The sequence below is a fragment of the Camelina sativa genome, chromosome 14 (assembly GCF_000633955.1).
Source record: "Camelina sativa cultivar DH55 chromosome 14, Cs, whole genome shotgun sequence".
Lineage (NCBI taxonomy): Eukaryota > Viridiplantae > Streptophyta > Magnoliopsida > Brassicales > Brassicaceae > Camelina > Camelina sativa.
In genome coordinates, this window is record NC_025698.1 from 7,338,676 (window position 1) to 7,356,146 (window position 17,471).

The window sequence follows — 17,471 nt, forward strand, 5'->3', positions numbered from 1 at the left end:
ATTATAGTTTTGGAAGATACAAAAGAGTATATAAGCTACGCACCAAAGGATGAGATTCTTGCTCAAGAAAGGCGTCCTTTTGATCTCATGGTAAATACTAAGTATTAGAGTGCTCTTTGGAGTTGTTTGTTTGTTACAATTGAGATTAGAACAACAAAAAAAAAATGTTGATTTTTTTGGTGGGTTTGGTTTATTAGGTGATGGTGAATCCGGTGCTTAAGGAGAGGAGCAACAAGAAAGCTCTCTTCTTTGAAGGATGTTTGAGTGTGAATGGATTCAGAGCTGCGGTGGAGAGATACCTTGAGGTGGTAGTGACAGGCTTCGATCGTCAAGGGAAAGAGATTGAAGTGAATGCTTCAGGTTGGCAAGCAAGGATTTTGCAACATGAGTGTGATCATTTGGATGGTAATCTTTATGTTGATAAGATGGTACCACGCACTTTTAGGACAGTCGACAACTTGGACTTGCCTCTAGCTGAGGGTTGTCCTAAACTCGGCCCTCAATAACATTGTCTTCAAGAGGAAGTTGTAATCTTATGTTTTGATTCCTTTTACTCCATGATTGAGTTATGACTCAAACTTTGTCGGATTGAAGAATTTCATATTGAGAAAAATATTATAGTTTAAGCCAGCAAATATTTTTACAATTAAAAAAGCCAGCTTATCATCTATAATTGGTAATGTGATGTCTTGCTTGATCCGGACAAGACACGGTGGTCGAAACCGTGGATTGCGGCGGTGAAATGGCCCTCGTCCTCCTCGACGGGTCCAGTAAAGCTACTACTAAATAAAACATTTAAATCAAATCAATCAATCAATGTAACCAGAGCCGTTCATTCCAATTCCAATCAATGCAGCAGATTGGTACATCTGTTACAAATCAAAGGGGAAAGCATTGAACTTTATCTCGTTTACCATCCGCCGCTTTCTCTGCCAGATTCAGTGAGCCATCGGAAGGGACTTGTGAAGTTGTTTCAGAATAATCTCTCACAAATCGGAAGGTTTTGATATGTACAGAAATGGAAATTGTCCGACGAAAACAAAGAAAGACAGATTATATAATTTATACAATACACCAAAGTCTGTTTGATCAAATCGAAAAATCAAATTAAAGGTTTTTATAACAGAGAGCACACACAACAGAGCACATACAAAATCAATTAAAAAAAAAAAAGAAAGATCAAAGACAAAAGTGTATACTAGTAGTATTTTTTTTCTTTTGTTTGTTTCTCTCATGATTGAGTTGTTTGATTAAATCCTGACGCCTACCTCTATCTCCCTCGATCTACGTTTAGGCGGCCTTTTCCTCGGGTTGTTAACCTTCTTCTTCCCCGGCGGATTCTTACCAAAAGCAGAGCAACAACCGCATGACGAAATCCTCGGAGACGGAGGGTCTACAGCCGGAGACACTCTTCCGGTTGTTCTGTGATGTCGTTGAGCTCCTCCGCCGTTAGATCGACTCCTCTCTATACCTCCTCCGCCGGTTTTAATAGGTCTGAGCTTGTTGTCTTTCTCCTCTCCGGCAGCGGTTATAGGTTTGACGATTTGTTGTTGGTCCGAGCTTTCAGACAACGGTTTGGGTTGTTCGTCGCGTTGACTTTCGTCTTTCTGCTCGTTGCTGCCGCCGCCGCTGCCAGATTTGTTAAGTTCCGCGATGAGACGATCGTCAAAGACTATACCGGAAGATCCTTGCCGACGGAACGAGATGGTTGATCTTTGAAGACCCTCCATGGATCTCTCTCTCTCTCTCTATCTGATTTGATTTCTAAAAGAGAGCTCGCTAGAAGAAAAAAAAAGTGAGTTTATAAGAAGTGATTAATCAAATCAATCATTGTGTTCCAGACTTGGTTTCTTTTATTTCTGTCCTCAATTTTATTTTTATGGGGTCGGTCCACTAATTTATTATTACTCTTTATTATATTTATGATGATGTTTCCAATTTGAATTTATTTATATCAATGATAATTAAAAAGCGTAATTAACGATTTACATTTTAACCTGATGCAACCGTTCAGAGTTAATTTATCCTTTGCTTTTTTTGTTTGCTTGCATCTTTAGTCAGATTCCTCTTAGATCCATACAATTCATATATGTTATTTTATTACCAAATTTTTTTTTTCCCTTGTAATTAACTATTGTGTTTATTCAACAAATTTCGCGGATTAGATAATAGGTCAAAAATGAACAGGACTACAGGAGAATTAATTGACTTACAGAGGAGGACACATTAATTGAAAACTATCTTCCTCATTTCGGTAAACCAAATCTATTAGGTGAGTAAGTGGAGCATATGATATTGAAGATTTCGTTTAGGACAAAACAATACAGAGAGGTGAAAGTGGGTCAAAGTAATTCGGTTACCAATTTGTAAACAAAGTCAACATCTTTATGTAAGCATTATTATAAAGTATTGTTCAAGAAAGTACTAGACATTCATTAGACGATGATCCAACACCTAGCATCTAGAACACCTAGTCGGAAGTGTTTGCACTATAAACTAATATATATATATATGATATTATATACATAATTATATAAAATATGTATAAGAATAATAAAAATATTAAATCAAAAACAAAACAATTAATAAAAACATTGTTTCAATTCATTTTAAATAATTTATTAAACATTTATAATTATGTTTATAGAAATAAACTTTATAAATTTTAAATTTGTACAATTAAATTTTTTAAAATATACTAAAATGATGATATTATAATTTTAGGCGGTCAAAACGGTTGTCTAGGCAGTATTATAACGCCTAGCGCCTAGACGGAACGGAAGCGGACGCCTATAATGCTTTTTCGAACACTATTATAAAGTTTTCCATTCAATAACAACATCTTCTGTGTTTATCTCGTCATCAAACTAAATAAAACATGAACATGTGGTGGGTTTAACAAATCTGTTTTCTCGAAATATTATAAAGAGGGATTATAATAATGTTCTTAAAACACAGACTCATAACCCCTAGCCACAGAGCTGTGCCTAATGCTTTGCAAAAAAGGCATTTGCCTTAGGCCACACAAAAAAAATAATTAAAGACAGGTCATATTTTTATTTGTAAACTAGATTGAACATTTTTTATGTAGTATTTTAGGAAACTTTTGGAAACAAATTTCAACATTCATATAAATTTTGTTTGTTTTTTTTCTTTTACATAAGCTATCATATCTAATATCTTACTCTTTAAAGTTTTTTTTTAAATTAATAATATTTCTTTCTTTTTATAATAAAAAAAATCTTTCTTAAAAATAAAATATGTGAAGTTTCATTTTAAAATTTTGAGCCTTTACCGACCTTGGCATTGCCTAGCCATTCGAGTTGGCACAACTCAGCAATGTTTTGAAGCAAAGGAAGATTAAATCGATAGCACAAAATAAGGGCCTAAACGATGAGGAAATTATTAAAATATACTCTCAGGCCCATCCATATCTAAAAGCCCACGTATGAAAGAAAAAAAATTGGTGGTCCAGCTGGGAACGAGCCAGCAGGCCACGGTGAATCTGAGTGGCGTCGAGCCTCACGCATTGCCCTCCAACTTCAGGAACCGTCTGTGCCGAGCCTTCGCTCAACTCACACAGATCACTCACAGCTTGGACTGGACAGCTCGGAACATTGCCACAACAGATCCGACCCGAGGACCGAGCCAGTGTTCCACCAACTTATTGTCCCCACTTGGGTCACAAGCCCTTGTTACTGAGCTCGACGTACACTTACTGCTTTAACTTCATTTATAAAGTAGAACATTTTAGAGTCAAGTAGCCGATGTGGGACAAAAGAGAAGTAAACAAACACAATGGTGTTTTTCAATGTTCTTCTGATTTTGGATTTTGCTTGTGGACATAGAACACAATGGTTTCTTCAGAGACCCCTCATTTCAGGTAAAAAAACATCATCTGGGTTTCACGAATGTAGAAAGGTGTAATTTTTTTTTTGTTTTGCTACAGAATTTTTCTTAACATCTCGAGCATGACATTTGCTTGTAGGGTAATTAGATGCTAGATACGTATAATCCCATTGTACATTTCAAAAATCTGATTTTGGTGTCTGTTCCAGTTGAATCTGTGCATCCAGCTTTAAGTTTTTCTACTTCACTAAAAAATTCTCTTTTCTTTTGGTTTGGTTGAACTTCTTTGTGTAGTGGGAGACTATGCTCAGACCTTGAATACTGTATGCTTGTAATTGTACGAGTGAGCAAAAGAAACTCCAGGTGTACTACATAAGCTGTTGTTTGCATTTGGTGTCCTGTGTCCATCAGATGATCAACACTTGTTGCAGATCTCTTACAAATACACGAGTTGGGTTTTTGGAGGATTCCATTGATTGAGGGGATTATAAAATTTGACTGGACCTTTTTGATGGCTGATGGACCATGTGGGATTCAGTAGCTGACAAGAACAACAAAGGAATCCACCTAACAGAGACAACCCACATGTTGCAGAAAATATATAAAATATCGCAGGAAAGTGAAACGGAAAAAAGAACTAGACAGAGACACCTCTTCTTGAACTTAACGCCTTAGATTGTGGTTTATTTCCATCTTCTTTACTGCCTGATGGAAATATGATTATTTATCTGAGGCAAAGATTTCTCACTTCAACTTGATGCGACTACTACTGGTCCAGTTTTCATAGGATTGGTTTCTTTGATAGAAGTGAAATCTTGGGTTGATTTGAGGCCGTTGTTCTTCCATGTTGATGCCCCACCTGTTCTTTTAGTACTGTGTCCTTTTTGTTTTTCTGTCATCTGAAGACAAAGGCAATCAGTCACCTTACCTGATAACTTTCAAAGATTTGGTGTTTAAGAGAGAATCTTCGGTATAAAGGTCCTAGATACAGCTAGAGGTTTATTTCTGTCTTATTTAGGAGAGATACTGGTTCTTCTGATTGCCAGATATCTTGGCTGGTTTGAGAGCTCAGGTTCATAGGTGGAATTTGAGTCCAATCAGCTTGGAGCTGCAGAGAGTGAGTTGATGTTACAGATCGTAGGACCTTACTCCAGAAAGCCAAAAAAGGTCCTTACGACTCTGTAACCTGAAAGTTTTTCCTTTTTTAAATTTGAGCTGGATATGGAGCTTTGAAGTCAAGCTTTGGAATTTAAATCTGAAGTAAGTTTTCAAAGGTGCTCTGGAGTACTAACTATCAGAAAACATTTTCAGACAGAAGCTTGGTGATGTATCTTCAATTTTTCACCAACCCATCTCATGGCTTAGCTCATGTATGCTACTCTAGTCAGATTTCGTGTAAGGTAAGACTGAGTCGTATCCTTGCCACGCCACCGTCTTCAGTCCTCTTGCATATGGACGAAAGCAATAATCTTCCCAAGCCCAAGAAAGGTTTTAGTCTGAGTGAAGATTCGAGAAACAATTTAAACAGTCTTTCTGCAGATTCTTTGTTTAGGCAGGCCAACACAGTGGGAATTATTGGAGGCGTTTCAACTGATTCCTCTCTTAAATTTGTGAAGAAACTCGTGGATGGGAGCTCAAAAGGTGGTATAAGCTCGTTACCTTTTGTGCTTTGCTCGGATCCTGCACTCAACAAGGAGCTTCTCTTATACGAGGAAAACTCGTATCCTTCTCTTTACCATAGAGCAGAGAGTACTCCGGTGGATCCAAAGCTAATTGTGGAAAATCTAAGGAACAAGAGGAGATATCTTGAGAGTTGTGGAGCTAAATTAATTGTAATGCCGTGTCATATTGCACATATATGGTATGAAGAGGTTTGTGAAGGGAGTTCAGTTCCTCTGCTTCACATGGGTGAATGCATTGCTAAAGAGCTGCAAGAGGCGAAAATGAAGCCCCTTGAAGCTAGGGATCCTCTGCGTGTAGGTGTGATGGCCACTAGCGCCACGTTATCCGCGGGGTTCTACCAGGAGAAACTCCAAAGCAATGTTAGTATTCTATTGTGTCCATGGGAGCAATTTATCTAAGAAGTGACTTTGTGAATACTTTCTTATAAATCTTGTATTAGCCATCGTATGAAGTGACTCTGTGGTTGTGGAAATGAGCAGGGATTTGAGGCGGTGCTTCCAGACAAGGCTACAATGGAGCACACAGTGATCCCGGCCTTGGAAGCAATGAAGAGAGAAGACATGGAAGGAGCACGAAACCTTCTAAGGATAGCGTTGCAGGTACTGCTGGTGCAGGCGGTAAACGTGGTGATGCTCGGATCAGATGAGATGCGTGACCTCTTGCCAGGGGATGATCCTCTGCTAAAGAAGTGTGTTGATCCAATGGAGGCATTCGCAAGGTCTGCCATCAAATGGGCAGAGAATCGATGCTCTTAAGCGATTTTGTGGTGTTGTGTGTCTATATATATGTGAAAGGGAATATAGATCAGATGAGGTGGCATTACCAAGTGTAAACCAGTGTTTACAATTACCAAAGTCTCAATATGTATTGGTCAATACAAGTGTGAACATGTCTAAAGCCAAAAAAAAAGTTTGACCATATCTTGGCTAGGATGCATTGTGTAATATCCCCTTATTATTACAGACATTTATTAGTGGAATAAAAAGATGAGTTTTGTGAAAGATTAGATGTCAGAAGGAGGATGGCCAGGCATGCTTGGACTGGTTGTGTTGTTAGGGTTCTTTTTGTCCAAAGGGTTCTTGCTCTTATATTCATTGTTGTTATCATTGTTCAATCCCAATTTGTTCTTCACTGCCTCTGATGCTTCTTGCGCCATGTTCTTCACTTTCTCCCCTTTCTGATTATTTATCAAATCAAATTTCGTAAGAAAAAGGGAAAAAAAACCAAAATTACAAACAACATGCAGAGTTGATGTGTTAGTTAACCTGCTGGAGAAAGCCTGAAGCTTGGGAAGAGTTATTGCAGTCATCCCTCTTCACCTGATACCAAACATCATTTCTCCACTTTACATTTCTTTTTTTTTTTGGTAAAATAATCACACAAGTTAACACGATCACAAAAGGTAGAAGTAAAAGCGAAATTGAAGAGAAACACTGACATGAGCTTGGCCCACGATTTGGCCGGCCCTCACACTGAATTCCTCATCCTGTCTGCTCGCCATTTCTTACTTGTTTCTTTCTACTCTCAAAACGGTTTCTTCTTTTATAATCATATCTATGTGAATGCGTCACGTTTTTCTCTTTTCTATCAATGGAGTTCCATTTTTCAAGGGGAGCCTTTTTAGCTGTTAAGATCCATCATTTTCTAAACCATGCTTGACTTTTTCACCTCCTTATTCTTGTCAACTTTTCCATTTAAGAAAAAAATAATAAACTCTTTCACAGTACAAAGTCTCGTCCATATCGATATAATCATTACGTATTACAGAGTAGGTGCCGAGACTTCTTGATGAGAGATTGTACCATACTCTTTAACATCTAACAATCAATCAGCCTCTCATCACACAAATCAAAACTTTTGCCGTTTTCAGGAGCCTTCTCAATCGCTCATGTCGTCAAATCCTTCAAAATCATTCACACCATCAGCTGCTTCATCGGCTGAGTCGTCTGCCTCTTCATCTGTCTCCATTGCTTCCTCTATTCCTTCTCCTTCTTCTTCATCACTGTCCTTGTCCTCATAGATTACGGGACCTTCATCTTCTTCTTCTTCATCCAAGTCATCCACAATCTACGATTAACACAATCAATAACAAATCAGAAACATAAAATACAATCCAAAATCCTCTTATCCATGCCAAGTGATCTCAAGACTTCCATTGTGTGTTTTTATCCCCTATGTGGTTTATGGAATCTAATGCTACCCATAGGCTAAAGACTGAAATCAAATTCCTCCACATTTCACAGTAAGACAATACATACCAAGTCCAAGCCACTTGAAACCTCTACGGCAGTATGAATAGTTGAAACCCGTGATTCAATGAGCTGCACACACAATCAAGAAATACATATCAATGATTGATCTATAGTGACTTTCTGATCTGTATCTCTGACAGATCCGCCATGGCAAGCATAAGAAAAGCAATTCCTAACCTGATACATGGTGTTTAATGCGAGCACCGATGACTCTTGGGACATAATTCCACTAGAATGAGTAAGTAACAGACTCTTTATCCACGGAAGCGTACAAGCCAAAATTGCACCTCTGTAATAAGGTATAAAAATCACCAGTTGAATACTACCTTCAGCTCATACACCCAGGAGAAAATATATACAGCATCAACTCTCACCTTGATTGTAGTATTGGTAGAAGGGAATTTAGAAGCTTGAGAACCTCAGCTGAATTCAACTTAGCAACCGAATTAGCAATCACCTGTAATGCATAGAGAGCTTGAAGAATTAACTAACAAACATACAACATCAAGATAAAGAAACAGACAGGAGATATATCAAGTGAACCTGCTCATCTCGGTTGTACAAGCAGTCTAGTAGAAGAGATCGATCATCAGCATGCAATGCTTGTCTCAGAAGAACGTTAACAGAGGCTGCAGTAGGAGGCTTATCATCACTAGGAGCAGAAGCAGCCTCACTGATAAGCTTCTCGCCGCTTAATAAGTCAAGACTCTCAAGTTTATCACCTATCGTTGGCTCATTATGAGTATCATCTACTAACACTCCATCTCTATCTTCACCAAGACCTATATATCAATCAAATATGAACCCTAATGTAAGATTGACCAGCTAAATTCATGAAAAAAAAATCTCTAAGTTTACTCTTCCAGAGCTTTGTAACCTAAAGGAAAGCTGTAAAATTTACCAGAATCGCGCGTAGAGGGTAACTCGGGTTCAGGTTCAGCTCGTTTCCTGCTCTTCTTCTTATGCTTCTTCTCTCGGGAAGGAGTATCGGCGATTTCACCTGTTGAATTCATATGAAACAAGAGAAAAGGGGTTAGCTATGTCTGAGCATAAAATTGAGCAAACTAAAAGGAGGGTATAAAATGAATCAAACCTCCACCGTCGGAGGTAAGAAGAGGCTTGAGTTTGTCCTTGGCCATGGTCGGCGATCGATGAGAGAAGCAGAGAGAGAGAGAGAGAGAGGCCGACGTGGGTTTAGTTAGGGTTCTTCTTCTTTCCAGCCGCAACAACTTCACAGTTCACACAACTAAAAAAGCTGCGGGTCGGGTCAAGTTGGGTGAACCGAACCGAAACGCTTTTTTTTATTGTTGGGCCGACTTAATCCAATAGTTGGGCTGAGTTTATCGAGTAGTCTGTTCCAATATCTCATTATATAGTCTCTTATTTATTTCCTCAAGAAAAAAGTGAAGAAAAATATTTAGTTTGGGATAAAAAATAGATGGAAGCAATGTCGTTGATACTGACACGAGCTCATTCCTAGCACCTTGCATATTAGTGGCAACTGGCAAGATCTAGGATTTGGATTTTGTTATGTTTTTGTTTTTTTTTTACTAGAAATGTATCTACTATCTACACCTTAAAATAAAATTTGGATACAGAATCCAGGATACTAGTAACATGTATTATCAAAAAGAGAAAGAAATTAAAAAAAAAAAAAAAGACAATATGTATATACATCATATACATGACAGCTAAAATAGATGATATATTTGCTTTCTTTCACCCCACTTTATTAAGGAAGATAAACTTTTTTATTTTTATTTTCAAAAGATACAGAGAATAAAGAAGCATATTTTAGGACATAAGAAATAATGTAATTTGTTAAGATTAAAAATATGACAAACACATTTATTTTTGGTCAACAAAAAGTTAATAAGGATAAATACTTTTAAAGGCCAAAAAGTTAACGTTATGGTTTTAATATGATGTGTTCTTATCTATTTTTTTAATATTAGAATATATATATTGACATATAAAAGTTACCTATAAATAATTCTTGTTACATATATTATATATATCCCAAAAGATTTAAAAAGAATTATATAAGAAGATTACCACATTATTTTTTTTTTTTAAAGCTATATAATTGTACTATTTAGTGAAGGTATATACAGAAACGAAATATGAGTAATTTGATTTTTCTATGGAGAGGGAAAAAAAAAGAAGCAAAATATCCAATCATTTATATGAATAATTTTATTTTTCGTGTGACATGTACTATATAAATATGTTGGGGCAAAAAATGAAAATAAACTTTTTGAAAGCCGTTTAAAAGGAAAGAAAAAAAAAAGGAAAGACAAAGAAAGTCAAAAAGACAAATGTGGTTAAATAGGCAAAAGGAGGAAAGTAAATGAGAGAGGGAAGGGTGGACTTATTATTACAAAGAAGGAAGGAAGGGGTATTCTTGTCATGTCTGAAATGACATCTCTCTCTCTCTCTCTCTCTCTCTCTCTCTTCTCTTTCGACGACGCCTATAAAAACAAAAGACCACCCGGACAATCTCACATTCACGCACGCGCATCATCCCCCCTCATATTTTTATTTTTCTTTTCATCTTCACCGTTTCATACGAAACTCTTTACGAGGAGCGAACCTCTCTCTCTCTCTCTCTCTCTCTCAAAGAAGAAGAAGAGAAGTCTCTTTTTATTTTTTTTTCTCTCCGGCCAGAGGTATAATAATAATAGGCTTCCGTTTCTTTTTTCTCTGATTGATTGATTCACTCGGGTTGGGTTGGGTCTCTCTCTCGATCCTGATGATGTTCTGTCGTTTTCCGTTTTTCTGGATGTGATCAGAATTTTTCTGGTCGTTAATTTCGCGTTTGGATTTTTTTTTTTTTTTGGGCGAAGTTTTCTAGAATTGCAATCGAATTGATCTGTTTTTCTTTTTTGGGCTTGAAATCTTCGGATGAATCAGAATGTTTAATCGTCGATGAGATGATTGACAAGTCTTTAGAACTGTTTGCGATAAGTAAACAGTTTCGTTTCGTTTCGTTTCTCCAATCCTTCAAATAATAATAATAATAATATTTGTTTCCTCTTCGTTTGAGTTTATTTCATCATTTTAAGAATGTAATCATCAGTGAGATTGAGTTCATATATGGTTGAGCTCCTTGCTTGTCTTGTTTCCTTTGATTTTTGCATTTGGAATGTAATTTATATTACATTGTTAAGTCTTAGGCTTTGATATGATCTTTGCAGTTTCAATTAGCTTCCCTACAGACATATCTTGATTGCAGTCTTGAATGAACACTTTTTTCTATTCCTTTCAGTGTGTGAATGTGTGTGTGTGTATCATCTTGTTGATCTTTGCAAATTCAGTTAGCTTCTATACAGAAATATCTTGATTGCAGTCTTGAATTAACACTTTTTTTTTCTATTCCTTTCAGTGTGTGTGTGTGTGTCTGATGCACAAGGAAAGAAGGAAAATGCCGGTTTCAAGCAACACACACAGGGTTTCTCCTTACCCGCTTCGCTCTTGTAGGAACAAGAAACAAAAAGAAGTCGAGTCACCTCTTGAGTTAGAGAGTGCGAGTGAATGGGAGGATGTTAGGTGTGTCATCTGTATGGAGCCTCCTCACAATGCCGTCCTCTTGCAGTGCTCTTCCTTCTCCAAAGGGTGTCGTGCTTACATGTGTGACACTAGTGCCCGTCACTCCAACTGTTTCAAGCAGTACCGCAGAAACAACACCACCAGCCGTTGTAGTGGCAAGACTCTAAACTGTCCTTACTGCAGAGGAGAGGTTCATGGGACAATGAAGTCGACTTGTGCTCGCAGATTCATGAATGCTAGGCCGAGGTGTTGTTCTGTCGACAAGTGTGATTTCTCTGGCACCTATGCTCAGCTGAAGAATCACTTGAAAACTGAGCATCCTGGTTTCACACCACCCAAGTTGGACCCTTGGGAGCAACACATGTGGGAACAATTGGAGAGAGAGGCTGAGTACATTGAAATGCTCAACGCCCGTCAGAGATGGGATGCAGAACAGAGATTGTTGGCGAGCTCCCTCCATCAGCTTCCATATCGCCATCCCATGATTGATCTCAACTTCGATTCGTTCATGCATAATCTGTTTCTTGACGTGTCCTTGGAGAGCCGTGCAACGAGCCAAGCAAGTGCTGACAATCACCCGGCTCACATGCCCCAACTGGAGTTTCATGGGACCATGTTTACCAGATGGACTCCGTGAAGATTCAAGTGCTGCGTCTATGGTGATATCTTCCAAAGTTTTGGTGTCTCTTGATTTTTTTCCATAATGTAATCTTTTTATAGCGACATAGTTCTTGTTCTAGGCATAAATTTATATTGTTTGTATTTTAGCTTCTTCTGTTAGTGAAGTATCCGTAGCTTGAGCTCATCATCTTTTACCTCTTCAAAACTTTCTGTCAATTCAAATTATTCACATTCTTGATACTCTTATATGGTTGCAACTTGCATTCTTCACAAACTACGCAGGAATATGTTATAACTTCTTAGCTCCATATTTTGTTTTCACATTTGAAATACATATATCAAAACTTCGAGAGTGTTAACCCCGAAAAAGGAAGATGAAATTCCGGTGATACATAGTGCAGAAAACATAATCAACGACTGTTTGGAACAGAACACAAGTAGCGAAGCGTGTACTCATTGGACGAACACATATCTGTCAGATCCTGGTGAGCTCTGGTGATTGCCTTCTGNGTACCCTCCATCAGCAGAATAGCACAATGTTGTAAAGCACTTTCCAGAACTTGNGCGCTGAATGGAGCTTCCGTGTGCCTTACAGATTTCCTGCACATAAATAGACAACACAAAGTTTGATCAGTTCAGAGCAGTTGAGCAGAGATTAACCAATAAACAAAAGAACGGAAGAGAGAATTTTACCTGACACCAGTGAAGTAAGAACTCCAGATGAGGACAGTTCTCAAGCAGATCAACCAAAGCTTCCATAAGCCTTTCTAAGTATTTCTGGCCGACAGAGATTGCAACAGCTTTTATGTCTGCAGGGGCTACAGCAAAGATGCATTTTTTGATGAGGCTGTCTTCGTTCAAACGCATACTCAGAGCAAGTGCTCTGCTCACTTCATCCTCCTTTATGGCAGCCTCAATAGCCTGCACAAACAACACATTAGCTTTGTTTTTCAAAACCAATAATCAGAATACAAGTCTACAACCACCACCAGCTATTTACAAAGGCTCACCTCTGGAGTAACGTCTATGTCAAGATCGGTTGGATCAAAGATGAAGGATTCATCGATTGAATAGATAAGAACCCCTTCTGTTGTTGCAGCTGCAAAGCTTCTCCCAGTTGGGGCAATGCTGAGGCTTTTTGTCCGGATAATAGGCCTGCCGCGGTTAGGCCTGGATCCAGGCAGATCGTAACCCAAATTCCCCCGAGACTGTTTATCAATGCCATTTTCTTCATCGCTGTTGTCATCATCGATCAGATCCATTGGTCCTGCTTCTGTCATCTTCTTGGAGTTCAAAAAGTCAAGAACCCCATCTAACGACAGATTATGAGATATCTGAAACCTTTTCAAAAGAACCTGAAAAGATAATATTCCAAACACTTTGACTTCAGTACACTTACAATACAAACACGAGTCTTTCAAAATCTGCATCAAACAATAATCTAGACCAAGAAAAGCTGTACTCCAAGAAGAGTTAATGAGCTAACCTGATCTGAAATGTCATACATGCAAATATATCTGCTAGTTCCTGCGGCTAGAATGTACCCTCCATCAGCAGAATAGCACAATGTTGTAAAGCACTTTCCAGAACTTGAATTAGCTGCAGACCGACGGTCAGTCATAACCCGACCTCCAGCGATATCTCTCCGCCCCTCTATGGTGTACATCAACACACCTTCAATGGTGTCCCAGAAATGGATCTGCCCATCTAGCGTACTCGAGGCTAATTGCTTCCCATCAGGACGGTAGGCAACAGTTAGAACATCGTGGTTGTGTTGAAACGTCTCCACAGTGCCTTTGCTAGCAAACACATCCCATAACCGAACCGTGTTGTCCCAGGAGGATGAAGCTAAAATTTGCTGCCGGGAAAGAAAGATATGAACTAAATAAGGCATGGAAGTTATAATACCATAAGCCAGAAGTATACATAACTCCTATAAGTTACACGTCATTAGCTAATATTCACATAACTGTTTATGGCCAAGCAACAAAATATATTTCGCCAAAACATGAGACTATTACAGTATATTTACCGTTAAGGGTGAAAACATCAAGCCATGAACGGGAGCCTCATGCCCACTCAGAATATCCTTTATTTGCCCAGNTTTTTCAAAACCAATAATCAGAATACAAGTCTACAACCACCACCAGCTATTTACAAAGGCTCACCTCTGGAGTAACGTCTATGTCAAGATCGGTTGGATCAAAGATGAAGGATTCATCGATTGAATAGATAAGAACCCCTTCTGTTGTTGCAGCTGCAAAGCTTCTCCCAGTTGGGGCAATGCTGAGGCTTTTTGTCCGGATAATAGGCCTGCCGCGGTTAGGCCTGGATCCAGGCAGATCGTAACCCAAATTCCCCCGAGACTGTTTATCAATGCCATTTTCTTCATCGCTGTTGTCATCATCGATCAGATCCATTGGTCCTGCTTCTGTCATCTTCTTGGAGTTCAAAAAGTCAAGAACCCCATCTAACGACAGATTATGAGATATCTGAAACCTTTTCAAAAGAACCTGAAAAGATAATATTCCAAACACTTTGACTTCAGTACACTTACAATACAAACACGAGTCTTTCAAAATCTGCATCAAACAATAATCTAGACCAAGAAAAGCTGTACTCCAAGAAGAGTTAATGAGCTAACCTGATCTGAAATGTCATACATGCAAATATATCTGCTAGTTCCTGCGGCTAGAATGTACCCTCCATCAGCAGAATAGCACAATGTTGTAAAGCACTTTCCAGAACTTGAATTAGCTGCAGACCGACGGTCAGTCATAACCCGACCTCCAGCGATATCTCTCCGCCCCTCTATGGTGTACATCAACACACCTTCAATGGTGTCCCAGAAATGGATCTGCCCATCTAGCGTACTCGAGGCTAATTGCTTCCCATCAGGACGGTAGGCAACAGTTAGAACATCGTGGTTGTGTTGAAACGTCTCCACAGTGCCTTTGCTAGCAAACACATCCCATAACCGAACCGTGTTGTCCCAGGAGGATGAAGCTAAAATTTGCTGCCGGGAAAGAAAGATATGAACTAAATAAGGCATGGAAGTTATAATACCATAAGCCAGAAGTATACATAACTCCTATAAGTTACACGTCATTAGCTAATATTCACATAACTGTTTATGGCCAAGCAACAAAATATATTTCGCCAAAACATGAGACTATTATAGTATATTTACCGTTAAGGGTGAAAACATCAAGCCATGAACGGGAGCCTCATGCCCACTCAGAATATCCTTTATTTGCCCAGTCTTCTTGGACCATACAAAAATCTGCACATAGTCAAGTATAAAATTATCAACTTCACCCAAAAAAAACTGCGATTCAGTATTTCTGAGTATGTGACTAGAATCAGTAGGCCTAAGTTTAAATACCTCGAATGAATCTAAGGTCCCAGCACAGACGACATCACCACTAGGATCTGCTGTTAAGGAAACAAACTGCCGGGGTGTAGGGGTTGTGTATGTCTTGTAGTTTTTGTATCTTTTAAAATCCCAAGCACGAACAGTGCCGTCCAGAGATGCGCTTAAGAGGGAGTGGTTGTCAGCCATAAAATGAAGAGCAGTCACTGCGTTAGTATGCTCGGTGAATGTGATGAAACATGATCCTGACATAACATTCCAAACCTGAAAAATGCGACATTACAAAACATCGGCTGGTTAAATTCAGAAACAGATGAGAACGATATAAGATGAAATCAGTTAGGTCTTTGAGATTTTAATACCTTGACTTTGTTGTCATCAGCACCAGTTGCCAAGAATTGTGAGTCGGGTGAGTAAGTGACACAGTTGACATCAAAATAGTGTCCTTGTTGCTTCAGTATATAGCTTTCAGATCGCCACTCCCAGACTAACAGTTGCCCGAGTTTGGCGCAACCAAAGGTCAGCCAATTACCACGCTCATTAAAGACAGCTGTTGTTAGCTTCTCCCTTGAAATAGACAGCAGATGGATACAGATGAAATCTGGCATCTGATAAAGCCCGAAAACACCGTTTGAGAATCCCACCACAACCATGTCGAGCCCCTGATGATAGTCGCAAGCTGTCACCTTTGCTGATGCCTGATTAAACCCATCCTTCCTCAACAAAACCCATTTCCCTCTGTGCATATACTCTTCATCATCTCCTCCTTCTCCATCTGAATCACGATCTTTACCATCATACTCTTTTCTTTTTTTAAGATCAGTACCTGTACCAACGCCATCCACCATCACCTCATCAGCCCTCTCTGGAGTATCAGGTGAGGGTGGCTCAGAGTGGCCATCTTCTGATTCATGCATTTTAACATCCTCTCCAGTATAGCCCCAACTAAAAATGAAACCGTCCCGTGCAATAGTGAAAGCCCTGTTGACCTTGTTAGTCAATTTATCAACACCAAAGAAGCAACCCACAACAGAATCTCTATGACCGAGAAACAAAAAGGGCTTATTCAAGGCACCCTTGAGCTTTCTAACACAAAACAACCTAGCTGCTAAATCCTTTGAGCCAACGAGCAAATAATCAGAATCCAAGCTCCACTCCAAGGAAACAACTTTATCATCAGAATTAGCAAAAGTCCTAACCAGCTCAAAGGCGAAAACAGCTCGCCTGAAACCAGGTGAACGCCATATCTGAACCAACTTACCAATTCCAACAGCGAAAAACTTACCATCAGGGCTAAACTTCAAGGCGCCGACTTTATCCTTAAAGGTTATTCTATGAAGAATCACCCGTCGAGGCAAGTTGATGAAAATGCATCGATCTTCTTCATCGACGGCGAGTAGGAAAGTTCCGTCAGGTGAGGCAGCGATGCGACATATGTTGGTTGAGGTATTGACCGGAATAGTAACGGTATGGTGCTTGTTGAGGTCGGTGACGGAGACACGATTACCGACCGGTGATATTAGCTGAGTATTCTGAGTGATGACGGCGTTCCCGCCTCTGTAAGGAGCAGCAAGAAGGTTCTGTAGGCGGTAATCCATGGCGTTTGGATCCTCACCTCAACAAGTGTGAAGACAAATTTGACAAGGTGGACGACCGGAGGCGAAGATTTACGGCGTTAGGGTTTAACGAGGGCTTCTATAAAATCTCTCTTTTATAAGTTCTGATTTAAATCCCTAGTTTTGTAAATTACCATTATACCATCGTCGTTACATTAGGAAAATGTGAAACGATGGGCATAACTGGAATTTTCAACTTATAAAGAGGCCAAAAAAATATAAAAGAAAAAAAGTTAAGGATCTTAGTTCGGGAGATTTGAACCCGACGTGAATCGAACACGCAACCTTCTGATCTGGAGTCAGACGCGCTACCATTGCGCCACGGATCCTCGGTACTTAAAGCCTCATCTATAAATAATTAAATTAGGTTCAACTTAATAGTAATGCGAATTTTGAAAGAACATTATTTACACACAAGTTATGCTTTTCTTTTCTTCTACACAAAACAAAACTTAACAAAGTTGATATCAACACACAATATATGAAAATTCTAGTCTTGTGATATATTTAGTTAAAGTGAATGTTTCA

At 39.0% G+C, this 17,471-nt stretch overlaps 7 protein-coding genes, 1 long non-coding RNA gene and 1 other non-coding gene across 9 annotated transcripts in view; 3 read left to right on the forward strand and 6 right to left on the reverse strand.

The window, feature by feature from the left end:
• The window catches only part of LOC109128596, a 1,873-nt gene extending 1,740 nt beyond the window's left edge, over positions 1-133 (reverse strand). Inside the window, exon 1 of the long non-coding RNA XR_002034998.1 lies at positions 44-133. This is a non-coding gene — a long non-coding RNA (uncharacterized LOC109128596). The remainder of the gene's footprint in view (positions 1-43) is intronic.
• LOC104740228 (peptide deformylase 1A, chloroplastic/mitochondrial-like) overlaps positions 1-635 on the forward strand; it is a 2,129-nt gene extending 1,494 nt beyond the window's left edge. The window contains exons 2-3 of the mRNA XM_010460771.2: positions 1-90; positions 198-635. Coding sequence (XP_010459073.1) covers positions 1-90; positions 198-506 — 399 coding nt within the window. The 3' untranslated portion in view covers positions 507-635. The remainder of the gene's footprint in view (positions 91-197) is intronic.
• Positions 1,020-1,854, reverse strand: LOC104740229 (uncharacterized protein At1g15400-like). Its single transcript, XM_010460772.2, has one exon. The coding sequence runs from the start codon at positions 1,728-1,730 to the stop codon at positions 1,251-1,253; it is 480 nt and encodes a 159-aa protein (XP_010459074.1). The 5' UTR covers positions 1,731-1,854; the 3' UTR covers positions 1,020-1,250.
• LOC104740232 lies at positions 3,601-6,533 on the forward strand. Its single transcript, XM_010460774.2, has 3 exons — positions 3,601-3,883; positions 4,144-5,891; positions 6,012-6,533. The coding sequence occupies exons 2-3, from the start codon at positions 5,175-5,177 to the stop codon at positions 6,285-6,287; spliced, it is 993 nt and encodes a 330-aa protein (XP_010459076.1). The 5' UTR covers positions 3,601-3,883; positions 4,144-5,174; the 3' UTR covers positions 6,288-6,533.
• LOC104740230 (late embryogenesis abundant protein 1-like) lies at positions 6,379-7,155 on the reverse strand. Its single transcript, XM_010460773.1, has 3 exons — positions 6,971-7,155; positions 6,798-6,851; positions 6,379-6,709 (listed from the first exon to the last, which is right to left on the reverse strand). The coding sequence occupies exons 1-3, from the start codon at positions 7,031-7,033 to the stop codon at positions 6,536-6,538; spliced, it is 291 nt and encodes a 96-aa protein (XP_010459075.1). The 5' UTR covers positions 7,034-7,155; the 3' UTR covers positions 6,379-6,535.
• On the reverse strand, positions 7,226-9,014 carry LOC104740233 (WD repeat-containing protein 43). The gene is made up of 7 exons (XM_010460775.1): positions 8,878-9,014; positions 8,686-8,784; positions 8,328-8,566; positions 8,159-8,241; positions 7,962-8,073; positions 7,791-7,853; positions 7,226-7,599 (listed from the first exon to the last, which is right to left on the reverse strand). Exons 1-7 carry the CDS (start codon positions 8,921-8,923, stop codon positions 7,411-7,413), a joined length of 831 nt encoding a protein of 276 aa, XP_010459077.1. The 5' UTR covers positions 8,924-9,014; the 3' UTR covers positions 7,226-7,410.
• Positions 10,273-12,141, forward strand: LOC104740236. Its single transcript, XM_010460780.2, has 2 exons — positions 10,273-10,453; positions 11,170-12,141. The coding sequence occupies exon 2, from the start codon at positions 11,188-11,190 to the stop codon at positions 11,968-11,970; it is 783 nt and encodes a 260-aa protein (XP_010459082.1). The 5' UTR covers positions 10,273-10,453; positions 11,170-11,187; the 3' UTR covers positions 11,971-12,141.
• Positions 12,242-17,033, reverse strand: LOC104740235 (periodic tryptophan protein 2 homolog). Its single transcript, XM_019236090.1, has 7 exons — positions 15,690-17,033; positions 15,340-15,591; positions 15,145-15,237; positions 14,599-14,970; positions 14,123-14,467; positions 12,648-12,875; positions 12,242-12,554 (listed from the first exon to the last, which is right to left on the reverse strand). Exons 1-7 carry the CDS (start codon positions 16,923-16,925, stop codon positions 12,408-12,410), a joined length of 2,673 nt encoding a protein of 890 aa, XP_019091635.1. The 5' UTR covers positions 16,926-17,033; the 3' UTR covers positions 12,242-12,407.
• On the reverse strand, positions 17,201-17,272 carry TRNAW-CCA. The gene has a single exon. It is a non-coding gene; the product is annotated as a tRNA-Trp (tRNA).